Below are 27,822 nucleotides of genomic sequence, written 5' to 3'. Positions count from 1 at the left end.
TTTGATATTTCTGTCCCTCATAGGTGGTAACTTAGACTGTTATTGCTGGGAAAGGCTGGTCTAGACTTCATTGGACGATTTAAGTTTACTCGCATGCCGTGAGAATCTGTTTAACCCTTTTCCTTCCTTTAACCTTTCCTGTCTGCACCTCAGAATCTGCAAAGTATAACTAGTGATATATAAATGCCATTACTGTCCTTATGAATGAATTCACCTCAGCGTGTAGGACTTGTGTAAGAAGCATATCCAAAGAATATCCACTAACTTGTGCTGATCCCAAAACTTATTTTAAAGTATTTGATTGCTACATAAATTGCCCTTTTAAAGAATGTTTATTTAAAATTGATGTTAAATAAATAACTATTTATAACAGAAACCTTGAGTGTAAGTGTTACTTGTAAATACGAATTTCATTGCTGCAGCTCTACAGCTCCCATTTACCCCTCTTGAGATAGGCATGGCTGCTGAGTCACGCTACCAACTTGTGTAGTACAGACCTATACCAAAAGGTGGGTTACTGAATACCAAGTAGATAAGTGTTGTGTAGTCTCCCATAGTGTGACTACACCAATTCTTACATAACAATGCCCACAAAGTTTTGGCCTGATACGCACTTCTGAAGACAATGCACTCAACAATGGTGTACAGTCCCTGGGCATTGGGATTCTGCAGCCTTGGGAAGTCGCAGCAAGTCGGGGGTTACTCCAAAATGAAGCTTGTCTCAAGGCTAGTTGGTCCCTCCAGCCCAAGGGAGGAAGTCGTCCCTTGCAGGTTTTGCCAGTTGAAATGAAAACAGGGTCAGCACAGCTTCACTGGGCGCTTCGCGGTCCAGGAGGGTGCTGCTGGCATCTCCTCACGTCTTCAGCGGATGTTGTCCTCCAGTGGTCGATTCTGCCTCTAGTCCCAAAAATCTTGCCTTTTATTTTATTTTTTTTATTTTTTTTTATCGGTTTATTACAAACCTTTAAAAATATTTTACAAACACACAATAGTACACTTCATCAGGAAAAGAACTGTCCGTTGACAATCCCTTAGCCTTTTAAGCAAGTTCCCATTCATTCACAGCCCTAGGGCTGTCAGTCACCCAGCAGGGAAGCTGTCCTCTCAGACAGACAGCCGGCCAATCCGAAATGGTTTCACTCAGGCACCTAGAGACAAAGGACAGGGAAGTTTCAGGACCCTCCCTCACTTCCTGCCTTTTCAGACACACTGGAGCCTTGATGGTCTTCAGGGCTGAAACCAGCCAAAGGCAAAATGCACAAAGGACTCAAATCCGATTCAGAGTAAAAGCCCAGAATAACTAACTGACAAGAAATGGCGAAAAATACGACCGGCGCCATTTTGGAAAAATGGTCACCCTTTGGTGCTGTACTGCAGCTGAGTAATCAGCCTGCACATAAATGGCACAACGGTAGTAAAAAAGAAACCACTGCCACTAGCCATTCAAGTTAGTGTAACAAAACGTTACATCGGAAGTGGGATAAGGAGTTACTATATGTAACCCCCCAGCACTCCACATAGGGTGGTGTGTGCTGGCCCCACAAAAGGAAAGGTTAGAAAGAAAAGTCACTGCGCACACAAACAATGTTAAGAATCAGTTGATTGGTAGTTTAATCAAAAGGTGATGCAGCCTGACACGTGTTCCGATCGACTGGATCTTCTACTGAGGCTGTACGTTCATTGTACAATGAAATAATAAAGTACAGGATTATAAACATGACATGTATGGCAGACCCAAACACAAAGCAAAAGTAGATAGGCGGTCAAAACCAACCAATACAGAAACATTGAAACCATAGGTTGTCAACAAAGTTGTGCATGTCAATGCATTTTGACAAGTAAATCAAAATTAAATAAAAAGGATATATGGCCCATATGTTGTTTTGTACTCCTGCACTGGCCTTTAGTACTTTTCACATAGTTCCCCAAACCAAAAAATGGTTTCCAATACCGTTATTACAGGTCTTTATTTATTTTTTATATTACAGTCTTGTCATTGGTGCCCGCTTTTAGTTTATTCCATCAGATTTCGCCCACAAATTTGTTTTTATTCTTGTGGTGCCACGCCTTTCTAGGCTTAAGTACACTCACCCAATATGGCGGACATAGCTGCACATACGGCCGCGCACGGCCTCTGTGTTCATGCAATCCCGCTGTTATAATACACAGTGGGAGCCGCGGGCAGCTGGCTCCTGCTTCCTATACGCAGCGGAGACGCTGGTAAGTGTAGCACTTTCGCCTAGACCCCTAGAGTAGTCAGAGGGTCTACGCGAGTACACCTGACCGTCTAGACGGTTTTAAATTAGCTAATTGGCGTGTCCTGTTTTCTTTCCTTTCCTGCCCGCAACGCCTGGCCACCCTTCGATCTTTACATCAAACTCTTAACCTCAGTGTTCCTCGATTAAATGTCTAAATTAATGACTGTCTTGCAATTGCATAATACAGGTATGTGCTCAATAATCCTTACAGCATACAACTGAATCAGTACTTAACTGGGCACATTAAGTTTTTCTCATATTCTGTCTTAACTTTAATGCACCCCATTTTTAAATTGCTGTGGAGCCCACGCTATAAACAAAGAGAATCTCATACCAATTACTGGGTAAGTGTGATCAGGTTACTATTCACTCTATCTAAATTCCAAGTAACCCACCCCCTCTATTTGGTTTTCAGTCACGTTTCCCTAACGGCTGCTTTCCAATTGCATTTATTCCCCTCTAGTGATTATGAAGGGCAGCACAGACTTCAGGTAATCTACAATGTTATTGACTTATTTGGACTAACTGCATGGCCAACAGTGCCCCAAAATGTTAATTGAGTTCTTCTCGTTTTCTCCCTTTCATTCCTTCGATTTCCGGCAATGCCCGAATTGGATAAACTCAAACCATATGGGCCATATATCCTTTTTATTTAATTTTGATTTACTTGTCAGCCTCAGTAGAAGAGCCAGTCGCTCGAAACACGTGTCAGGCTGCATCATTAAACTACCAATCAACTGATTCTTAACATTGTTTGTGTGCGCAGTGTGTTTTGCAAAAAAAGAAACCCTCTCATGTAACACTTACCTGGTGGACAACTTGTCAGGTTTCCACTACCGCATTCGCCTGCGGTAGTGGAAACCTGACAAGTTCATCAAACTTGCTTAGTCCTTGCGCTGAACCTCGCTGTCTTTTTCTGCCAAACTTTTTGCCTAAGTAAGAAAAGTCATCTTACTATTCTTGGGAACAGTAGTTCACCCAAAAAAATGTATTTAATACATTGAGAGCAGTCCAAGGGACTTCTCAGTGGCACTGCACAAAAGGTGCTGTGTGTCACCATGCAAACAGCAGATGCCTATGGAGTTTAGCAGACTCCATTAAACAGTATGAAACCAAAAATCCTAGTCAGAAAAACACTTTAGGGAGTGGGGGGAGGAGGGGAGTCCCACTCACTCAGGAGTAAAAATGAAAAAGCCCTGAGTCCAGCTAAAGAGCTGGGGGTCGCTGGGTGTCACTAAGGTTGAAGGGAATTGGCACAGAAATGACAATTCTACCTAACAGGCTAACCTAACTCAAAGAAAACAGACATCACAGTGAATGCTATTTCTTTATTTCACGTGTCACAGATACATTTTGAGTCGCTGGTTATGTTCAATAGATACATTTCCAAGCACAGCAAGAAGTTGCAGATGTGTGAGTGCTGACTAATGTAAAGTTCTGCCCCCCACCACCCCCAATCCCCTCCAGAAGAAAGTCTTCCATAATTTTGATTTGCCTTTATTAGCAAACAGTATTGTACTTTTTCCTTTGCTTCACATTTACTTGACTCATCTTTTATCGTTTCATTAAATGCATTTGCCCTCCAGCATTGCAAGGGGCGGGGTATAAGGGAGATTTTCTGCTTTCAACTTCATGATTAGCAAATATAACTCTTATCCGGGTGAATTGACCAGTTACCTGCCTACGAGTGCTAGACAAATTTCTCCCCCCTCCCTCCAACTCCACTGCATAGATGATTAAACATCCTATTATGATAGAAGCCTGATCAGTTCCTGCAATTTTGAAGAGGCATTCATTAAAAGTGGAGTTTGTGTTACGCATAATGCAGACCATGAGGAACAGGGTAACGTTGAAAGCTTCTAGTTTATAAACTAAAGGAACTTGAAATGAGCAAACACAGCTTTGTCATTTGTAGTGTAATTGGGCAGGTGACAACTATGAAGGCTATTCCCATTGGACCAAAACACAAGTGACGATTGCAAGAACTTTCTTGAATACCTAGCAATCCTGCACTTAAGATCATACTACAAAGCTAGATTGAACTCGATCAGCCTTAACAAAGTGGAAGAAACTATATCTGGGCTTACATCAGTAACTTCGCCTGGGCTAGATGAACTGACTGTAGACTTCTCTAAAACCTCCACACTAGTTGTAACTCTGTCCAGCCTTTACACTTTACAGTGAGACAACACAACAGCAACAGTTGACAATGAAAACCTTGCAGATTATTTTGTTGCTGAAATTGGGTAAGGAGGCCCTTCAAATCTAAAACAATAGGCCCATATCGATGAACGTGGACTGTAAAATTCTAATCAGATCTAGTGTCCAGGATCACCAATATAGTCTGCTCATTAATTAACAAAGATCAACAGGTTTTATAAGAGGTAGAAACTGTTCTGACTGCATTTTTCAGGTCTTAGCCACCATTCAATGATCACGTCCAGTCTGGAAGTGAGAGAGTCCACATGTGACTTTACACTGAGAAAGCATTTAACTGTGTGTCATGGAGCTTTCTTTCTAGTACTCAACCAGATGAACGTTGGCAATTTATTCTGTGACTCATTAAAGAATTGAGAATGTAGTCAAAATGATGGCCATCCTAAAGTATTCACTTGGGTGATAAAAGGGAATGGAGCAATTTGCTAGCTACCCTGGAATAAACATGAAAGCTAGTTTTGGATGGCTACAGTGAGGTGACATTTTTGGACGGTTTTTATCAGTTTCTCCTTTTGGTTATTCAAAGCCTCTTTGCATGTTCTTTGGTTATACCATTTGAAGGTGAAAAGTGTTTTGTTGATGAGATGCGAATTAATGGCATACGTTTCAATGTGCCTCTAAATCCTGAGCTCTGCTGTATCCCTGTTGGACCTCCCTATCCCCTGCCCATCTCCCTTGAACTCTGTTGTGCCCTTCCTCTTTTACAGAAAGTTCTATTGGCTTCCCAGCTACGTTCTGTGATAGTCTCCTGCCTACTGCTGCAGAAAGTCAGGGGAGACACCTAGGCTGTGTGCCTCGCAGAGCCACTGGGTGATTGGCTTTGTGTGATATGGGGAGGATTTCCTGGTCACACCATCAGTCTGTCACGGTGGGTCCCAAGGCCCTGCCCAGTTACGTGCAGGACCTTGGGACCAACCAATTAAGTACCGTAAGGCCCTGCCCTGGACAGGAACCTCCAAATTGAGGAGCCTAGTGAACTCTGTAGTCTTGCTGTGTTCTAAAAAAAAAAAAAAAAAAGTATCTGAGTTCTGTGGACCAAGTTGCAAGTTTCGTAGGCCCATCTGAATCCTTAAGCCTGCTTGCAAAGTCTGCAAACCCAGAAAGTAAACCTAAATGCTTCAGGGAACAAGAGAATAATACCAGTAGCTACTTGAAATTCAAGATGGAACTGTGCAGTTGAAATAGATTCAGGCTGCCACCTCAGCCTCAATTTGACTCCAAAACACCTAATCTCAAGAAGTTTGGATTTGCAAAAACCTAGCCAAGGTCACACTCGGGGGAGTTGGAGAAGGTGGTGCTGTTAAAAGGGTGATGGTGAGTTTTGAGGAGATCTCTTTGGGAGCTGGCGGTGAAAAATTGGTGGAGGAATTAAAGTCAAAAGCAGTACATTTCAAAGAGGCCGGGTTGGCCCAAGGTAGGCTGCAGGAGGCACAAAACCCAGGCAGCGTGATCAGAGTAGTGAGGAGCCTAGAAGTAGGTGGGATCCCTAGAACGACCTGGGAGCTTGAGGTGGCGCCTCAAGACTAGAGTGGCAATGAAGACTCCTTGCGCCAACTCAAACCCCTCAAGAAGCTTGACTAATGATTGAATTTGGTTGAGTCATTGCAGAGGCGCATCGATCACAGGTCACGTGGAGCCAGACCGATCTTGGACTTTCTGGACTCTCTTGTTGGGTATCCTTGGCTGCACGACCTGGGAAAGCCTGCATCTAGCCAGTTGGCTTATGCGTGGCAGCCACCCTGGGACCAAATTGTGAGTGGCTTAGTTTTGGTTGTCGCATTGACTTTTGTTTAGTACTTTATTGTCTCACGCACCAGCCATTTAGTCATCGGTTTAGGGGTAGACTACCCATAGTATTCCACTTTGGTGCCATCTGCCGGTGGACATGAAGCTTCATCAAATGCAAGTAACTGACTTAAGAAGAGTGGGTCTGATAAATGATATCAGAGATTGTCTTTCAAAAGGGTTTTCTTCAGTTATCCCCCATTCATCATAATTCTGGTAGAAAGTTATATGAAGCTGGTAGTACAAGTTTTAAGACCTACATTACAAACATATTTGTCGGCATGGACTTCAATAGAGAACTACATGGTGTTACATTTGCCATGCTTTCCCCAGCATAGCTAGTAGGCCTCTGTAAATGACACGAACATGTCAAATTGGGACGTTTGCACAGTTCTTATGTGTCATTTAGCTGGAGAATTGGGTGGAGTCTTTGGATTTTGAGGACCTTTTTTTTTATATTTCAATCCATCCATCTTGCAAGAGCTTTCTTTGATCTGTGGTTCTATTACCATATATGTTTTTCAAATCTAAGTTCTGATATTTGATTACTACAGGCAAGGCTTTAGAAGTAGTATACGTCCAGTAGAGGTGATGGATGCATGTTTTTCATAATGTTGGTGGATAGTTGTTAGGAATGATTTTCTATACTCTGCTCTGGGGGACAGATGTATAGAAGGCCAACCTATGTTGTGACCGGTACAGCTCTGGGAGCTGTAGCCAAACCAGTTCAAGGTAGCAGTGGCAAATGGTCTAAGCTAAGTCTCAAGCGGTGCAAAGCTTGTAAAGGGTCCACAATAAGTACACACAATGGGAGTCAAAATGACACTTAGACAATATGCATAACAATAGTTATTTAATTTATGGCCAAACAACACTGAGAAATGACTATTGGTTAGAAGTATCACACAACACGAAAAATAGAATACATATATACAGTCACTAGAGTAGGGCATAATACAGATCAAACCCCTGTAAAGGAAAGTACAGATTAGATTATGCACTACAGGTCCTCAGAGAATTAGCCCTAACTTCAAATGTCCTTCCCTTGCTTGTCTGGGCCTTATGCCCAAACGTTCAGGAAACATTCTGACATTTTGTAACATTGGAAAAAATGAAGGTAGGGTCTCTGGGTTCCAGTGAACGATTTCAAGGATTAGGGGACGATTTCAAGGATTAGGGGACCAGTTATACTAATTAACAAAAGTGTCCCCAACTTTTGGAAGGCCTGCGCAAGCAAGCAGTGGCAAAGCCAAAGTGTAATAAAAGTTTGTTAAAGTTAGCAAAACCTTTAAAGGGAGTTTAGGGGACAGGTAAGAACCACTGTAACTCACCCCGTACTTCAGTTCTTTATAGAACTTGGCAGGTTGATGGAAGAAGGTCCAAAAGCAAACGTGTACCCCATTGTACTGCATTGTAAGATGCATTGTACAATGAAAAAAGTTACAAAAGTGATACAAACGTTACCAACATAGTAACAACAGTATCACGGCTAAGGGAAACCATGTTTCCCAGTACTTACAGCCTGAAGGACATTTTTCATTTCCCCCACAACACATGAGCAAAAGACAGTGTAGTGAAGCTTAAGGCTTCACTGCTCTGTAAACAGGGTAGGACAGATAAAAAAATGAAAAGCAAAACTTTTGGGGTCCATTAAAATGGAAGGAAAGTTGCATTAAAGAGAAAGCTTTCCAAACAATAGTTAGAAATGTTCACCTTCCCCAGGAATGTGCTCAAGATCTACGTGCTGGGCCAGGTAGGAAAACATTTAAGGAGCAGAAGCCCTTAGTTTTGCTCAGTTTTCATGCACAATTGGCTGCAGATGTTCTCTGAATGGACGTAGTACTCACTCGCATATATTTGCTCACCGGACTGTTAGTGCAGTGTGGTCAAGAATAAGAATTTTAGATTCAACGTACAAATTACAAAGGTGTGACAGTATAAATTCAGTCAGTTTATGCCAAGATGTGGTGATCATTTGCTTTTTCAGCAGGCATATGCATATTTTGTTTCTGGTGACACATTTGGTAGAATGAGTGTGATTTTTCATTCATTTGTGTTCTGCATCCCATTAGGCGGAAATGTGTTTCACGGGCCAGAGGAACCTCTGAAAAAAACTGGCACCAGTTCATACATACCATAAAAGGAGTATAAAGAGATTAAATGTTCTTGCCTTGCTCATTCAACTTAAGCTGGTAAAACAGGTTGCAAGCCTGCAGAAATTGAGGGAATTGAGAAAGTTCAGGTCAACAATTAACTTGATTGTGCTAAATTGCCTGGTAATGATTTATTGGAGAGGTCTTGTATGATGGTGTTCTCTTTTCTCTCTCCCCAAGATCAGAGCAGTGGTGTGTAACCTGATTGAAGCTTTTATACAGGTGGATGCTCTGGTCCTAAGGGTTTCATACTTCAGTGTCTTCAACAGAGTGAGTGTTGGGTATCCGAAACACTAGGTATTTTAATATTTGAAGGTTGGTGAAACATTGTAGCCAGTGCAATCATAGAGAGGACACATGCTGATCCCTCCTATCAAACCTTTTGACTAAGGAAAGTTCTCGGGTTTCAATTAGTTGTGGATATGAAACGAAGGGTTGAAATTGGAATACATGAAGCATGAGCTTGAAGTAGCTCCTGCATTTCTGGTTTTTCATCACATTTTCTTATAACCAGTAGTTGCGCATCGCGACCCAGGAGCTATTAAAATAAAGGCTCAGGAATTAATTATCAGTATAATATGACCATCACCCCCATGTCCGGGGGGGGTGGAGGGGTGGTAATGGCCTGTCGGCTTGAGCCGGCCTCTGTGAGGACTGTGGGCCGGTTCCGCCCATGTCCACTACTGGACAAGGGCGGAGATAGCCACTTGCACACCACGGTTCATCTGGGGTGTGAATAGTTTAATTAATTTTTCGGCAGATTGGCTCTGTGTGAACCTATTTTTGAAGTGGAAGGAAAAAAGGTGGCCACTGCCATAAGAAAAGGGACTTTGGGAGGAGCACTGGGACTGTAGCACAAAGCTCCAGTCCAGCAGGTAAGTGGGGTGGGGAAAAAGGGTAAGGTTTATTTTTGGTGCTAGGTTGGGTGGGGACGTGGGAGACAACAGGGAGAATTTTTGCCTCCCCACAATCAAGATGGCCCCACCTGGGGAAGGGCCTCAGGGAGGCTGGAAACAGCTCACTGTACACAGTGTATTCTTGCCCGCTGTTCCAGCCACCTGATTGCCTGAGCACCCTTACCCTGGTGCGAACATATGTTTAATGAATGGTTTAAAATAAATTAGGAGCACAAGAAGATGAAAAGAAAAGGCTGCTGATGTATTTGATTTAACATTGACATGGTACCACCACACAATAGCCAATCGGTAGGACCCAAAAGATGATGGAAATTGCATTTATTTAGTTTAAACTGACACATGCCTCACAGAAATGCATACGCCATAAACCCCTTTTCAGTGGATTGCCTTTCTCCCTTGCAGATTCCTTATCAGATCGATATCCATTCCAGTGTCAGCTGTTCGAAAAATCTTTTGACAAGGGGTGTAATGCACCTCGACTCGGCTGTCGATCTGTCTTGCCACTATGCCCGGGTCGTCAACTCCGGACTTGATGTTGTGTATATATACTGTGTCACTACACCCCTGTACCGCAGTTCCTTTTTTCCGCACACTTCTTGAAGAAACACTGCTCTATAGCTTTTACATTCAGCAAATTCGTCTCTATTTTTGTGGCGCAAGTTAGATTCATGTCTGCACTCAATGTATCCAATTTGAAACGCTGCATGGACTGCAGCTCCAAGACACCAAGGGCTGTGGTTCCTGCAGAAAAAGGAACCCAAAGTCCCTCAGGGAACGGGTGGCAAAACTTGCGGTGGGCCGACCTTCAAAATCTCCAGCGCCGTCGACCGTTCGATTGTCAGAAGCCGAGACGGAGAGCTCTACTCCTGAGAAGGAGGGAAAGACATTGAAAAAAGACTAAGATGTCACACTTCCGTAGTTATTCCTCTTCCCCCCCACCCCCACAAGAAAAGGCAACAACATCACCACCTGACACAAGTCTGATTCTTCGACGGCCCCGGTACGTCATCAGCGGGGCCCACATACAGGGCACAGTGGGAAGCTGTTGTTAAAGGAACAAATGTTGGATATGTTCCAGAAGGCAGCTGCGTGCATGGGTGACACTGCTATGCAGCAGGCTGCAGTTGCTCCAGCAGAACCCCGTAACCCTGCCCCCAAAGTGACAACCTTTTACGACGCCGTTGTCGGCAGCAAAGCTTCCAGGCACTGCACCGAGTAAAGTTGGCCCGCCTTCGGTGCTGATATTAGCCAGTGCACCTCTAGCGTTGAAGCACCTTTTGGCACTGATCGCAAAACCAATGACGTCTTCGGCACCATGGCTGATATTTTTGGCACCGACTACCATTTGTCGTCTGGCTTTGACCCTGCTTATGCAGGAGCCGAAGCAGCGGATTTCTTTGTCGACCTGGCAGATGGGGTCACCCTGGCTGTGGGCCTTCACAATGCCAGTGGTCTGGATACGTCCCCCGACGTCGAGACACAGCATGCCCTTCCGTATGGCCATGCTAATGCCAAATACAGAGTTCTAGTGGATAGAGTAGTAGATGCCCTGGGCTGCAGTGCACTTGCCAAACCTTTCTCAGACTACGACCTTACTGATATCCTGGATGAGGGCCATTCTTCTAAGAGGGCCATGCCGCCATTGCAGACCCCATCACCACCTTGTGGCAAAGGCAATGCACCACACACCCGGTTAACTCAGACTTCACTAAGAAGTGTACAGGCTTGCAAAGGGAGACCCACCTTTATCTCTCAAGCCAACCGACACCAGAGAGATTGGTAGTGCAGGCAGTACCAGATCGGCCTCATCCACATCAATCCTCCAGACCGATGGGGAAGGAAAGAAAGTGGACGCTTTGGCCAAGAAGATATTTTCTTCCGGCAGCATGGCTCTGAATGCGGTTAACGCCTATTGTGGGTTTGCCAAGTATGCGTTTGGTTTGTGGACTGCTATTGGTGAGGCTTCCCAGTATATTCCCAAAGGGGAGATGCTTGAGGGCTTTCAGAGTCTGGTAGATGGCGACAAAGAGGTGGCCCGGCAGTCATTGCAGACGGGCCTGGATGTCACAGACTGTGTCCGCAGATCCATGGGATCAGCGACTGGTCTAAGGAGGCAGGTTTACCTGCATATATCTGGGTTCTCGCCAAATGTTCAGAGAAAGCTCCTGGACATTGCCTTTGACGGCGAGAAATATCTTTGGCCAAAGGCCGACGACTCCCTGGAGAAATTAAATGAGTCGAAGCACGCTGCTAAATCGCTAGAACTAGCTTTCCAACAGCTTTCCAAAAAACGGCAAAATCTGCCTTTAGCTTCGCCTCAATGAGTAGAGACTACTGACGGTAGTTCCATTTTGGCAGAAAGACTCTACTCCCGCAAACCAGACAGGGGCAGATGCGTTTCCCATGCTCCAGGAAGTGTCAGGGGGCCTCTAGGGGCCATCAGACGGTAGCAGTGGGTGTGACTCTGCCTTTGATTCCCCAGTTGGAGGGTGAATAGGAAAGCATTGGGTCCAATGGCAGGATATTACCTCTGATACTTGGGCTATTCAGCTTGTTAAGTGGGGCTACTGTCTGCATTTCTTAAAAAGGCCACCGGACAGGCCACCGATTTCCCCCCCCCCCCCTTCCACCTCACCAACCAGAACAGGAGCTCCAGGAAGAGCTGCGAACCCTGCTTTTCAAGGGTAATTTGGAAGAGGCACCTCCTGAGCAGAGAGTACCTCCTGAGCAGAGAGAATCTGGCTGGTATTCCCGGTATTTCCTGGTATCCAAGAAAGGGGGAGGACTACGTCCCATCTTCGACCTTAGGGCCTTGAATAAGTTCCTGAGGAAGGACAAGTTCAAGATGGTGATGTTGAGAGAAGGTGTCCATGCTCTCCGGTTTCCGGACCGGCTGGTGCCGATGGGACACATATTTGCATGTTCTGATCCAACAGAAGCACAGGAAATCACTGAGATTCCTTATAGGGGTCAAGTACCACCAGTTCAAGGTGCTCCCCTTTGTGTTGACCTCCACCTGAGGGTCTTCACCAAGCTCATGGCAGTAGTCGGGGCTCACATCAAGAAATCTGGCGTCCATGGCATTACCTGATCTATTGACTTCCATCAAAGGACTTTTTTCCCATCTCAAGGACAACTGCTTGCTACTACACAGGCTTGACTTCTACCTGAACTTGCTGAAGTCCCACATGCACAGAGGCTCCTGTTAATTGGCGCAGTCTTGGATATTTGGGAGGAGAAGGCCCTCCCCCCCCCGAAAGAGAATCGCCAGCATCCGGTTGATGGTACACCTGTTCAAGTGTCACAACACCACCAGCGGCTTCCTTCCTCCGCCTCTTGGGTCTCATGGCCCTCCTGTGTTTTTCTGGTGCCAGACGCCTGACTGCAGATGCAGTCTCTCCAATGGCTCCGGCGGGGCCAGTGGTCCCAGTGTTTCATCACTTTAAGGGAGGTCCTCAAAGTGTCCAGGTCAGTGGCCAATGATATTTCTTGGTGGGCTAGTAGTGACATGTTGGCTAGGGAACCCTTCTGGCCCCTGTGGCCTCAGGCCAGGGTGACCATGGATGCATCATTAAAGGGCAGGGGCGCTCACTGCGAGGATTTGAAGGTGAGTGGCCTTTGGTCAGCGATCGCCGCCCAGTGGCACATCAACAGGCTGGAGCTGCGAGCATTAGGTTGTCCCTGACTGCGCTCGTGCCCTCTCTGAAAGGGAAGTATGTCCTAATGATGGCGGACAATATGGTGGCCATGTACTACCAGATCAAGCAGGGTGGCGTGCAGTCCCTCCCCCTTTGTAGAGAGGTGATGTAGCTGTGGTCTGGCTTTTGGAGAACCAGATCTTGGTCTCAGCAGTGTATCTGGCAAGGACAAAACGGTTTGGTGGATGCTCTGAGAAGGGAGAGCACGGTCTCACACGAGTGGGAGATGTGCCAAGAAGGCCTAGAGGAGGTCTTCTCTCACTGGGGTACCCCAGCGCTGGATCTATTTGCCACGGAGACCAACAGGAAGTGCAGACAGTTTTGCTTGAGGGAATTCCCTGCGAAGGGCGCACTGGGGGATACGTTTCTGGTGAAGTGGCCCTTCGCTCCCCACTATGCCTTCCCCAAGATTACCGTCATTTTGTGGGTTCTCAGGAGGTTGAGAGGTTTTGAGCAACCCTCATCTTGATTGCCCCAGATTGGGCGAGGAGAGCATGGTACTCTCAGCTTCTGGACTTGCCCATGTACCCAGCTCTCATGTTGCATCGGCCGCTGGACCTCCTATCCCAGTCAGAAGGTCGGGTACTCCACCCGAACCCGGAATCCCTCAACCTACTCTTGAGAGGATGAGATATGGCTGGGACCTCTCGGAGGGGGTACTTGAGGTGCTGCTGGCTGCAATCAAGTGTGTGCAGGTGAAGTTGGTTTGAGACATGGTGCAAGGAACGCAAGATTGACCCTATCTCCTGGCCCACCACTACAGTGATGGAGATCCTTGTTTCACTGGCCCCTTCAGGTCCCCACAATCAAAGGATGTCTGGCGGCTTTGCGTTCAAAAGGTCTCCAGATCAAGGATCTTTATTTTGATGCAGGTTATGGCCCAATTCCTTAAGGGCCTTGTGAATAGGTTTCTACCTGTTACTTTTGTTGTTCCAGATGGGGACCTTGATTTGGTTCTCGCCTTCCTTATGGCGGCTTCCTTTGAGCCTTTATATTCATGTTCTATACGTTTGCTCATCTTGCAGTTCTTGGTGGCCATCATGTCAGCCAGATGGGTCAGCGAGCTGCAGGCCTTATCATGTAGGCCTCCTTTTCTTCGTTTTTTTCAGGAGAATGTTTCCCTGAAAGTTCGACCCAGGTTTCTGGCCAAGATGGTACCAGATTTCCACCTGTCCCGGTCAATTGGCCTTCCCGTCTTTTCCCTGCAACCAGACCCCTCTGAGGAGGAGGAGTGGTTCCACAGGCTATTTGTATTTTGTATTTTATTTGAGTTTTATATGGCGCTTTTAAACCAAAGCACTGTACATAGGAACAAAACGGTACGATAGATGATAGTTAAGAAGGCAAATTGCCAAATTAACCGGACTGAAGTCAGTGGAACCTCAAAGAATCACTGAATAAAGAATAAACAGAAGTATAGTGAAGGGAAAGAGTTTATTATGGATATCCGGAGATAAAGATGAGAAAAGCTGGTTGTCATCAGCATAGAAGTGATGGGCGAGACCAGAAGAGGAGATGATTCCAGCCAATGAGGAGGTGTTAGAAGAGAAAAGAAAAGGACCAAGAAAGAACAGAACCTTGTGGGACACCGTGGACAGAGGAAAGTGTGTCGGATGAAGCTCCTGTGCAGGATACTGAGAATGTCCTTTGAGACAGATAGGACCTAAACCAAGTAAGAACTGAGCCGGAGAAACCATAGGAGGACAGGGAGGCTAATAGAATAGTGGTCGACAGTGTCGAAAGCAGCTGATAGATGAAGCAGAATTAGAAGAGATGGATGTTTAGAATATCCAGCCGATAATAGGTCAAGAACAGAGAAAAGAGCACTTTCTGTAGAGTGAAAAGAATGGAATCCAGACTGGAAGCGGAGAAAGATAGCGTTGTCAAAGGTGGAGACTTAAAAGAAAGCAATACGCTCAAGAAGTTTATAAAGATAGGGTAGTAAGGAAATAGGATGAAAATTGGAGACTAGTGAACTATCAGCAGAAGGTTTCTTTAGGATAGGAATAACTGAGGCATGTTTAAAAAGAGACCGAAAGGTAGAGGTTGAAAGATAAATATTAACCCCTTAAGTGCCAAGGACGAGGTATCTCATCCTTGGGATTACCTCCCTGTTTCCAAGGACGAGATAGCTCGTCCTTGGCACTTATGGGGTTAATGAAGGAGAAAATGTTGGAAGGCCTTGAATGGTGAAATACCGAAATCACCAAAAAAGGCCTTGGCACTGGGGGGAAAACCCATGGAAGTTAAAAGGTTAAAGAAGGAAGTGAGATGAGAAACAAAAGAAGGGTAAACTTTAGGAATGAGTGCAGAAGGTATAGGATCAGAGGGAGAAGCAGTTGGATGAGCCAGCAAACGAGAAGTCTCCTTGTTAGTGATTGGAGTGAAGGAAGAATGTGTTCCAGTGGGAACTGAAGTACGAAAGTTAATAAGTGACTGGGAGGCAGAAGATTCAATGGCAGAACAAAGAGAAGCCACCTTAGCAGAGAAAAATAGTGCAAAATCGCAACCCAATAATGTGGAATTAGTGAAGTGATCGGGGGAAGGAGGAGAGAGAAGGTGAGAGAGTTTGAAAAAGACATTTAGGATGGGTTGATTGTGTGTAAAAGATCAGAGAAATTGGAACGTTTAGCTGAGGGAAGACAATTATCATAAAGGGTGTGGTAGGAAGAATACAAATCATAGTTTCACTCAGTCTTGGACTCAAGCCAGCGCCGTTCGAGGTGCCAGAGAGCACGTTGCATAGTGCGGAGATGAGGGGAGAGCAAAGGTTGAGGGGGTTTACAAGAAGGGTAAAAAGCAGAGGCAGGATAAAGAGAATCCAGAGAAGAAGAAAGCGAAGAAGAAAAGATAGCTGCAGCTTTGTCAGCAGAGAGAGCAGCAAAGGAGGGGTGACATGGAAGAGTAGAAATACAAGAAGAGACAAAGAGTGGGGTATTTAAGTTACGCAAGTTGCGTCGAAAGTAAAAAGTAGAGGCTAAAGAAAGAGAAACGGTAGCAGGAGACATTGGGAGGATTGAAACAGAAAGAAGATAGCAATCAGAGATAGGTTGGAAGTGACGACACAGTGGAGGTTGAAAGGGGAGAGGTAAAACTAAGATCTTGACAGGAGCCAGAGATATGAGGAAGAGTAGAAAGAGGGGAAAGAAAGTAAGTCAAGAAGAGGGAGAGTAGCATGAGAAGAAGAGAGGTGGAGATTAGTCTCCCAAAAGGATAAGGGGGATAGTAGAAGGAAGGAAGGATGGAAGACAGAAGTTTGTCAATGTCTTCAGAAAATGGGCCAGTAGAATCAGGACGACGATATACAAGTAAAAGGCTATCAGAAAGGGCTTCAGGAAAACAGTATGTGAGAATTCAAAGAAAGTAAAGGCAGGAAAAGCTAAGGTAGAAGGGGAAGGGAAAAATGGTGAGTGATGAAGAATGCCAATACCACCAGCAGAAAGGCAGGGGCTAGACTCGGAAAGGGCACTGTTTCTACATTGCCATAAATTCAGAGTTTAGGAAGGGCGCACCAGTTATTTATGGCCTTCTATATGGCTAAGAAAGGTTTGGCTGTTTCGAAGCAGACCGTCTCACGGTGGATCACGCTTTGCATCTCCGAATGCTGCCGCATTGCAGTGAAATAACTAGGCGACTAGAGGGTTGGCTTCCTCTATGGCCTTGCAAAAGAGGCGTACCGGTGAGTGACATTTGCCGGGCGGCAACCTGGTCCTCGCTGCATACTTTAACTAAACACTTCTGCCTGGGTGTGCCCTGTGGAGCTGACGCTCTATTTGGGAGAGCGGTTTTGCAAAATGTCGTCCTCTAAAAAGACTTTGATCCCGCCTCCTTCACGGATGCTGCTTGGGTAGTCTATCTGATGAGGAATCTGCCAGAGAGCGGCAATCCATTGAAGGAGAAATTAGTTAACATAATGTTCTTTCTATGGATTTTTCTCCCACAGATTCCTAGTCACCCTTCCATCCATCCCCGCAATGAAAGTGCCTGCAGTCAATGACTTGTTTTCACTTGGGAGGAAGAGGTGAGCTCTTGTTCTAGGGCTACCTTCCACCTCTTGTTGGGTACCTCGTTCTTTCTACGTTCCTGTTTTTCGTCACAGAAAAATGTATGTATATATACTATGTATATTTCTGAAGCTTGTGAATCTGCTTAGAATCACATGCTGTGCATATAGTCTGACATCTAGTGGTAATCGCAGTGTTTTGCTTTTTTTTTTCTTCAAAGTTCAAAAAGGGACGTCGACATGGGCGTGACTGTAACACTATCACTAATGTGACATAGTGTACCCAAAATCCCTCAAGAGTCGCGGCCCCACCAGATTGTTTTTTTTCCCCCTAGCTAGTTGGTTGCACATAATGTGCAGCTCATAATAGTTCATATTGCTTTTTCCTATTTATCGGTAATTCCACTGCTTGTCGGTTGTTAGACTTCTCGACGGCTGTTGACGCTTGGTCCTGTCTGCCGACGCTCTATCCTGGGCTACTTGGCGACTGTTGACTGCATGACATTGGCCTCCAGCCAGGCCTTCACTGTACGGAGAGTGGGGCCCTGTTTGTTCTTTCTCCTTTGAGAATGCCTTTATTTTACCCCTTCTCTTCCTTTTTTCTTGCTCTGGCTGCCGCTTCCCTCTGATATGGAGGACTCCTTTTAAGTTTTGCCCATCTTGCAACAGCAAGTCTCCCTTGTGACCACGATAAGCACTCATGTAAAATCTGTAAGCTCTTGTGACCCACAACCCTGAAAGACAGGCATACGAAACAGTGGGTGGCCTACCCCATGCAGGCCGAGAGTCACTCCCGCACTGGCGCCGTCGCATCAGACGACAAATCCTAGACCGTCTCTAAAGCAGATTCACAGGTGGGACAAGGGGTATTAAAACATCGATTTGCTACTGTAACTTCTCACAATCCACCTCCTCTTCCAGGTACTGCTCGCGCATAGCATGTGATGGAAGCAGATGCACACGCCTCAGAAAGCATACATTATTCATAGTAATCATATTTCTAATGCTTGTACCTGCTTAGGTTCATGATAGTTGTTGGCGACAAGTTAAGTAGGCTCTTTTAGGATATATCTAGGAGCAAATTATCTCCCTGTAATTTTGAGCCCTGTGAAGTGGCTGCTTCTTATTTTTAAGTTCAACCGGATGAAGGGCTCTTTATCAGACACTGACAATTCATTTCTAGATTTGTCCCTTTTTAGTCCCACTGTTTCCCAATGCTCACAATCTCATTTCACATAATGTAGATTATTCATGGTTTCTCAATGGATTGCTGCAACACTGTCGGGCAGTGTTTCGTGGTGCCAAACTCTGATCCTGGCCCTTTTACTGTTTGTTTTCAGTCCTTGATTTGACTTAAAGCATCTTATCACCCCCACCCAAACCCCTTACCCTTACATATGCTGCTCCATATGGGTGTGATGCCATCTCGCTTCAGTTGCGCGTCTCCATATCTTATTTTTGGGACTGACCCCACTCACATTCTATTGCGAAAGTCTGGGAGGGGGTGGGGGGCATGGATCCTTCTGCCGTGCAAATGTTGGAAGACTTTAGAGTTATTATTTTGAGTTGTCTGTGGAGGCAGCGTTGTATTTTGAAAGTCTGGTTCAATAGGCAAGTAACCTATAATGGCTTTTTGTTGGTTAATGGTTGAAGTAAGTGTGACTGTACATCTTTCCAGCAGCAATGCTTTACAAGGGTTTCTGCAGAGTGATTCGATTTCATTATGCTCATCTTTGCAGTTCAAGTAATCATGCTAATTTATGCTCCTAGGTCCTGCCAATTAATCATCTGTTTTTATTGCACTGGGAGATTTTACAGGCTGTAGAAGGTCATTTGTACAACGCTGCTGGCGGCATTCCTGTTTAACCACCATTTAGGGGTGGGTGATGAGCCTTTGCAAGGCGTATGGATTGTAAGGTTAAGGGTAAAGCTGACAGCATTTTTTTATTTTTTACCGGCATCATTCCATTGCCAGCAGAGTGACACAGAACCATTGTTATTGTTAATGTGTTTACATTAACTTATTTTTTGTCTCTAATTTCAGGAGAAAGATACAGTCCTGGAGTAGGGCATGTGGATGCTAAAGATGAGATCAGAAGAGAAATTATTCATTTGTTAAGTATCAAACCCATGGCCCACAGTGAATTGGTGAAGGCATTGCCTGAAGATGTAAGTATCTCACATGAGCAAATGCAGTGTTCTGGGAATCACCCCAACATTCAGATGTTTCTGTGGATTGCAGTTTTTTTCACATTCCTGAGAATTATGTCGGTTCATCCATATTCAAGCTTATAAAATGACCTGCCAAACTCATGCGTATTTACTATTGATGCATGTTGAGATCTGTGAATATCAAAAAAGTCTCAATTTCTTTAGATGAGCAAAAGGCTTTATTAAAGCTCGTCTTGCTAGACAAGCGGGCAGCATTTTAGCATTAACCCATTCTTAAGCCACTAACCCATACCCTTTCTTCATATGAGCTTTTTGTTAGGGTAGGTTTTCATTTTTATGCACAATCTCTTCCGCATGTGAGTCCCCCAGCACTTTTTGCTGGACTTATGGATTTTTGGTCTGTTCCCTTGATTGAGTGGGAACCTTTTTCCACACTCCATTCTTTTACCCCATTTTTTTGGATTCTATTGCATCTGTCTTTTGACTTCTGCATCACAAAGCACTCTATGCACTCAAAGATGGGTTGGGCTTACCTTTTTATTTTCTGTTATAGAAGGATATTTTTATCCTTCCTATCTTTTATATTGTAAAATCAGCACACCCCACATTAGATGGAGAGCTGAGGGGCTACACTGTATCACTTATTTCACTGCTCCTGTAACTTTTTGGCTACAGTGACAGGCTAACCTAAATGGCTGGTGGCAGTGTTTTTTATCCTACCTACTTTGTGCAATTTATACTCCCAGGCTGTACTCAGAGCCGCGGTCGTGCACAGAAGGGACACCATTGACCAACAATTGAGGCTGTATTCTTTTTTTCACCATTTCTTGTTTGCGTGTCCCTTCTTGGTCATTCTTCTGCCATGCCGGTTGGGGGGATGATCTGGTTAGACCTTTATGTTCTGCAGGAATCCTTTGTGAAGCGCACCAAGGCTCCAATGTGCCAGAGGACAGGAAACGGGGGAGGACTCCAACACTCTGCTGTTCTGTCTTCTGGTGTGCCTGCCTGGAACCAGTTCAAACCCAGAGTTTGAACGGTGCATGGGTGCTGAGGCTGAAGACAATCTGACCCCTGCAACAGAAGAACTGATGAGATGATGTCCGCAGTCGCTTCCAGGCGACCGGAGATGCCTTCTGAGTAATCTCTGCTGTCTGACCCCTTCTTCCACGCATCAGGGGAACTCCAAATAGAACTCCAAAGAGGATGACTATCCTTTAGATTGGTGGAACCAATCAGTCCCGAGATAACCTGCATCTCAAGCCATCCCATGACGAGCTTTGACTTTCATGGGCTGCAAACAACAAATGCCCTGCGATCTGTGGCTAATGAGCAGTGCATCATCTTCCAAAGATCGATTACTCCCGAAACCTTGGTGAACTCATTCCGGACCTCCAAAGGCAAGATTACACTCATTGAAGTCCCCTCACCAGAGTGCTAGACCGAGAAAGCGAGGCAAATCGACTGGGGGGGCAATCTGTCTTCACTGGTGCTTCTCAAAATGCACCAAATTGACAGAGCCACTAAGAATCTTTTGTCTGAAGCCTCTATACTCTACTGCGGCTGTGAGATCCACTCCAATGTACACTCTTTAGTCTGCCTGTCTGAGAATCCGGTGACCGGGTCTACTGTTCTGCATCGTGGAAGTTGTGTGGCAACAACTTCTTCACTGCTAAAATACTGATACTCTTGGTTGGTTGAATGTACCTAGAGTTGTTTTGTTGCTCCTGTGTTGCTGGAATGCTAATTTGTGTTTGGGAGTTTGCACATGCACGTTCGCCCAGATCTAATGCCTTCGTGTTTACAGGAAGCCTTCTCCGAAGTCCCTGGCCATTGTTCCCACAAAGCTTGTTATTTGCCACAGAAGACTTGCTCTGTATTTTTTTCATTTTCTGCAGTTTGTGCCTACCTGATTTTTCCTCCATTCTCACTGAGACACGCTTAACTAGATAGAGATGGACTTCTAAAGCATTAGGCCTCTGTGAAAATATTGCAAAGTATTTATTTAACTTGTGTTGGTTTTGTTTCATTTATTTTACCTGAAACAGTTATTACATACGTATTTTACTTACATTTCGAATTTCATACTGCCATTCTCAAAGTATGCAGAAGTGTTACTGTGAATATTGCCTTGGTTCTTCTAGGTACTGATTGTGTTATAGTACTTAATTTCTACCTTACCTTAGTGTATATATAAAATAAACCATTATTTTTTTATATAACTTAGTGAGTCAGTGTTTCTTTGGGCCTATTGGTATACTCCAAGTTCCTTGTACCACCTTACAAGCCCTCCCCACCCCCCCTACTAAGATACGTCTGGCTGCTCAGCCATTGCTACCAACAAAACTTGTGTGGTTCAGCCCTATACTAAGAATTGGATCCCTGTGTCCCAAGTGTGAGTGTTCGCAAGTCCTACTGTTGGTGGATGTTTGTAAAACACCCTAACACTTCTTTTTTTTGGAAAGTCTAGAACCCCCCCCACACACACTCTTTTAATGTGCTCCAGACAAATGACCCTGCGATGTTGAATGTACTTGCCAGTCCTTTCCGCCCCACTATCCGCCCCCCCCCTTATCTATAACAATGGATAGCTTTGTCTCTAGAGATTAATCTCTTATTTGTGCCCATGGGGTGTTACCTGATTAACTAGTTCTGGGTAAAATATGGTGGCCATGACGGTTATCATGATATTCCTCAGGCGAGGGGCGTAGGCCTCTGCCCCCATTAGTTTCTTTTTTAGGTGAATGTTAATAAGGATTTCTAAGATCTGGCCAGATTTCAGGAGGCCACCCTGGTTATAGTGAACTGGGGAACTCGGAGGTTAGCCAAACCCAATCAAGGTAAGCTTAGAGAGGGGTCAAGGTTTAATCGCAGGAGAGGTGAGTGGAGTCAGGGGTCCACAATGAGTCCACACAGTGAAATTCACAATGATTCTATTTACAGGCAAGTACAGAAATACTCTATTATAGGCCAAGAAACACACTTGAAAAATGAATTAAGCAGGTAACGCTGTCACCCAACACTGTTATAGAGCATATATACAATAAGGAAAACCAGTTCACGAGAATGAACACTCTAATTTGCTAAGTCAAAACGTTATGTTGAATGTCCTTGTGCCCAAAAGTCAAAGTTCCTTCCAGCAGAAGGGACAAAGGCAGAAAGAGTTATTGTGGTGGTGAAATATGTTCCAGAAGATTTAAGTATTTTCCAGGGAAGTGAGATACTTTTTCTAGCTTTTAGAACAGCTTTTAATACAAACGTTTACAAATTGAAGGAATGAAATTAGTTATTTACAAAGTTTATTATAGGGGAGATGGGGCAGCTGCAAGTATTGCGATACTCAATGCCCTTACCCAGGAGCTGTGGTTGCAAGGTACATTCCGTTCAGGTCCAGGAGCTGAGTGCAACCCTTTTCGATGAAGAAATGCCGCAGGCACTAATGCATGTCCCTTCAGGACACTACCGTATGGGGTATGGTCGGTTCCAGCGTCAGTCAATGCACATGGGCGACAGAAGGCATTTCTCCATTCGCGAATGAAGACTGCCTTCCAGGATAGGATCCCTTGATTCTAGGAAGCTGAGACTTGGCAGGAAGGCAACTTATAGGATGAGCTGGCAACCACTGAAAGTTCAGACGAAAGTGCGTAACGCCAACGCTTTTAGCACGGTATCGCAATTCAGAGCTGATCGGTCCACCTGGTGGTCCAGGGACGATTCAGAGTGCTCTAGGCTGCAGTAGCACGAGAAGACATCAAGAATGGTTGGTCCCACCAGTCCAAGGTTTGAAGAACCACAGAGGGCCTTCTCAGAGAAGGTAGTCCAGCAGGCCTTTGTTAGGGGTGTTTTGCTAAACTCCACCCACAGGTAAGACTCTATAGAACTATCACTTGGTATACAGGCCCCAACTCTTAATATAAGTCTGTACTACCCAAAGGTTTGGTAGAATGGCAGAGCAGCTAGCCTTATCTTGGAGCTGGATGTGAGCTGTAGGCAAGTATTGATAGTAATGATCAATCTTTTTGACCTGGGCCAACCCCATAACCTTTTGCTTTTATTGGTGGATTATTTGTTCTTTTACCACTGCAAATGGGAACCTTTTCCCACACTCACAGAATCTTTTACTCTTTTTATGGGTGTCATTTTTAAGACTCTTCCATAGTGTCTTTTAAAAGTTATCCTCTTCGGCAACTTTTTGGCAATAAGTGCCTATTGTTGCTGGGTTGCCCTCAGGGCTCCCCTTTTAACTTTCTCTGGCTAACCTTGTGAGAACTACAGTTCCCAAGGGTAGAAAGGATCTTTGGATCTCTTTTACATATTATTAGGTGAGACCAGCACCCCCCACCTTATGTGGAGTGCTGGGGAGATACTGAGTATCCCCTTTCTCATTTTAACTGTAACATTTATGTTACAAGGACAAACTTATATTTAATGGCTGGTGGCAGTGAACCATTTTAATTCGGTGCACCTTTACCGCGGGCAGTTTGCACAGCCCCGATAAAGGGTGCTCAATTTACCAAACTGGCACCCGTCTTTTTTTTTGTGTGCGATTTTAGTGTTCCTTGTCCTTTCTTGTTCCTTCCCCTGACATTCAGGGTGGGAAATTCCTTTGTGTGATTTTTATCTTCGGTGGGAGTCCTGTGGACTCCCCACTCAGGCTCCCGAGTGTCTGAAGGCAGGAAGCAAGGGAGGAGTCCAAAACTCTGCAGCCCTTTGTCTTCCAGCATGCCTGTGAAAATCCAGTTCACACTGGGTGACTGGCTGTCCTGAAAGGATTGCCAACACCCCAAGTTTGTATCTTGCAAGGCTATTTGATTGGCTGGGTTCCTGCATAAAAGTCCGATCGTGGAAGCTGAAGAGGTAGTCGACCACTGGAACCAAAACAGAAGAGGATGATGAATTTGCGACTGAAATGATTTCCAGCGACCAGAGAGCCTGCTAGGTACCCAGAGCCTGCTGTAACCCTTCCAATCGACCTGGGGACTCGGTAAACGACTACCCAGAACCTGGTGAGACCAACTATACCCCAATGCCCTGGGACCTCAAGCCATTGTGCAGTCCATGTTCTTCCGAATTTTGAATTGAGCTGAAACTTTAGTGGCATTGTGCTTGACCTCCTGAGATGTGAATCGAGTCCGTAAAGTCCCTTCACCAGAGTGCTGGACCTTGCACGTGACTAGAATCCGACTGACAATATTCTGTCTTCATCTGGCTCCTGAAAAGGGTGCCAAAACCACAGAGCCGCATACAGCCATGAAAAAACTCTTGCCTAGAGCCTTCCCCGTTGATCCCTGCTGTCGAAGTCCTTCCAGTGTTGTGTCTTCAGTCTTTATGACAAGGAATTAAGCAGCTGGGTTTTTGGCTGCAAATCCTGAAGTCTCTCCCTCTGCAACCCCATCTTCTGTGCTAAGGTACGATATGGGGAGTTTTCCTGAAGTCCTACTGGTAGTATGACTTACTCCTACGTCCAGTCCCCTTTCCCCCATACCATACTGTATGGGCGTCCCTCTCTAGGGATGGGAGACGGAACCTTTTTCAACAGAAAAATCATCTTCCCCTTTAAATTCAGGACTCCCCAGTCCTCTTTTCCGCGTCGACTGGAACGGACTGCTTTCACCAGCGCTCCTGGGTTAGGCCTCTGGCCTAGTGATTCCACGCGCTGTTCCCCAGAGAAGTACTTTTGTCTTTTTCTCTTTCAATTGTCGGGTACCGATTTGTCCTCTAGTGCCATGCTCCTCCCGGAGCATGTTGACGGTGGGCTTCAGCAGGTTTCCAGGCTGCGAGGGTCCCTCCCAACATCCGACCCCCACGCCCTCTCCTTCCGCTGCCTTGGCCCTGACCACAGCTGGATCGGCTGTTCCGCGTACGACACTCTGACAAACACGCTCGCCCTCAAGAACAGACTAGCCAGGTGAAGGGAGCTCTTCGGAAGGTGGCCTTCAGAGGACCTGAAAGCGTTCGTGAAGCAGAAGACCAGGCCCAGGGTAGGTGCACTGTTCTCTGCACCCCACAAAGGCGACTCCTTTCCTAGGAAGTGCACTAGCGGGAGGGACCTAACGGGTCCTACGACTAGCACAAGCAGCGAGGCTGCTCCCGCTACCGGCCGACAGGTCTCAAGTTCCTACCGCTGATTCCACTGAGGTTCCGCAAGGTTCTATCACCGGGTCTCAACCCGAGGGGGTACACCCTAACACCGGACTGAGGCACCAATGCCTATTCCATCAAGCACTCCTCTGCCTCTGAAGACGGGTTCTTTGAGAAGTTCCTTACTCTCATGAGGACCCCACAGATGGGTACCATCCTTAGTGATGTGATCGGGGACATGCTCCCTCCTGTACAGCCGCTAGCACCCACAGCCACGCCGCATTTGCTTCCAGTGCCACCCCATGCGCCGGCCCCTACGACACCGGCTCCCATGCCTGTACCAGTCCCAGCAACCCAGTCCACACTGCCATAGAAGCCTTTTGTGCTCATCAGCATGCCACAGCTTCATGCGCCCAGCACTCCTCTGGCTGCACCGGACGAGCAAAAGACAATGGTGGACACAGATGAGGAGGAGCCTGACACTCCTCGGCCAAAGCCTTTCACAAATGTTTGGTGGGCCTGGCTGAGTATTTGGGGATCCCACAGCCACAGGTGGAACAACCAGAGGCGGGAGTATTGGCAGAAGTTCTAACTCTACGCCCCACGGCTACAGCGGGAATCCCTCTGCAGAAGGATGTGGTGGCGCTTGCCAAAAAAGGATGGCTCAAGCCAAATTCTACCCAGCCTACCAATCAGCGTCTCAACGCTAAGTTGAGACAAACGGAAGGGGACCCCCTCTTACTGTCGGCGCCCCCCAGCCACACTCCTCAGTGATTGCAGCAGCATCACTCTACTCTAAGCCATAGTCGTCCTCTGCTACATCAGCCTCAGCACTCCTGGGTAAGGAGGAGAAGATCCTGGAGGCGTTTGGAAAGAAAATCTATTCCAATGCCACCCTCCATCTGCGCCAGTCCAATGCGAATGCCATGCTGGCGGCGGTCAACCAGATTGCCGACTTCCTACCCGAATCCCCTGTGGAGAGCCAGGCTCGCTTCAAGGATGGGCTGGCTGAAGCCAAAATAGTGGCACGGGACATCATTTTATTTATTTATTTATTGAATTTGATTGTACGCCCAAACCCAGAGGTATCACTGCGTAGGTTTACAAGAGTAATGACAGGCTTATGGTTGCATGAACACTTTCAAAACGTCTTCGTTACATGGTAAAAGTGCTTGGTGATAATTATCTTTTTCTCGACCAAGGGTATAGGTTACATGATATACCAGAGTAGAACACAGTAAGTAACGTGTGGCGCATTTGGAATACAGGGAGTTTTTCAAACGGTGTTAGTCATGAGGTTAGTATTTATTAAAAAGCCAGAGTTTTAACAATTTCTTGAATTGAGTGTGGGAGGGCTTGTTACAAATATTGGAGGGGAGTGAGTTCCAGATTCTGGGTGCAGCTACAGTGAAGCTGGAACTGCCTGTTCAAGTGTTCTTGAATCTGGGGACAAGTGGGTGAATGTTGGAGCTGAGTGTTCTTGCTTCTGTTTTGAGTGTGAGGTATTGATTAAGGTAGATCGGAGCATTTGAGGTGACGCATTTTTGTGTGATGGTGAGAGTTTTATGGCGTATTCTTGCTTGTATGTGCAGCCAGTGTGTTTCTCTCCTGTAGTGAGAATTTGGTCTCTTTTGCTTATACCTAATGCTGCTCTCAAAGCCTGATTTTGTAAGAGTTGCATTTTATTTGTTTTTCCTGGAGGTCCCTAGTAGTAGTGTGTTGCAGTAATCGATCTTGGGCAGGATGAGGGCTCTTGCAAGAGTTATGCAGTTTTGGGATGTGAGGAAGTGTTGGCTTTGGGTAATACATTTGGCTGTGTAAGCCGTGGAGGAGGCAAGTGAGTTTGTTTGCGCACATAGTGAGGCTGGAGTCTAGGTATACACCTAGGGTTTTGACTTGGTTCGATATGTTGATTGGTGTACTGTCTAGGAAAATGGAGGTATACTCTGGATGTAATTTATTGAGGTGGGCGGGAGCACCTACTATGAGAAGCTGTTTTTTCTCCATTTAGGCAGAAGCTATTGGTTGCCATCCCGTTCTGGAAGAGGGAGTAGATTTTGTTAACACATATGGTGTCCTGTTCTAAATTATCTGGGATGGGGGATGAGTATTTGTGTGTCGTCTGCGAAGCTGGTGTATATTACTTCCATGGCGTCTAGGGCCGCAAACAGAATTTTGGTGTAGGCATTATACAGGGTCAGGGAGAGGCAGGATCCTTGCGAGACACCCAGTGGGACAGCTATGGGATCCGTTGCTTCATCACCGATGGCTACTCTAGAAGTACGACCTGAGAGAAATGATTTGATTCAGGATGTTACATCCTTTGAGAAGTGGAAGTTATTTGCTAGTGTTTGGCATAGTTTGTTGTTGTCCACTAAATCAAATGCTGCCAATAGGTCTAGCAAAAGTAGGATATGTAGGTTTCCTGATTCTCTAATGGCGTCCATCTGATTTTTCGAATGCAATAGGGCTGTCTCGGTTCTATGCCTGGGGTGGAAACCGGATTGCCTATCTCCTAATAGGTGATTATTTTCCAGGTGG

The 27,822-nt window shown here is 45.6% G+C and overlaps 1 protein-coding gene across 3 annotated transcripts in view; it reads left to right on the top strand.

The window, feature by feature from the left end:
- UBR2 (ubiquitin protein ligase E3 component n-recognin 2) overlaps positions 1-27,822 on the top strand; it is a 2,523,611-nt gene that overhangs the window by 993,405 nt on the left and 1,502,384 nt on the right. For all 3 annotated transcript variants that reach the window (XM_069608499.1, XM_069608498.1, XM_069608497.1), the window contains one exon: positions 19,076-19,200. In XM_069608499.1, coding sequence (XP_069464600.1) covers positions 19,076-19,200 — 125 coding nt within the window. The remainder of the gene's footprint in view (positions 1-19,075; positions 19,201-27,822) is intronic.

Source organism: Ambystoma mexicanum, chromosome 4q (genome assembly GCF_040938575.1).
Source record: "Ambystoma mexicanum isolate Mex_15411 chromosome 4q, UKY_AmexF1_1, whole genome shotgun sequence".
In the NCBI taxonomy this organism is placed as follows: Eukaryota; Metazoa; Chordata; class Amphibia; order Caudata; family Ambystomatidae; genus Ambystoma; species Ambystoma mexicanum.
Note: the sequence above shows the minus strand (reverse complement) of the source record. Positions and strands in the feature narration are given on the sequence as shown.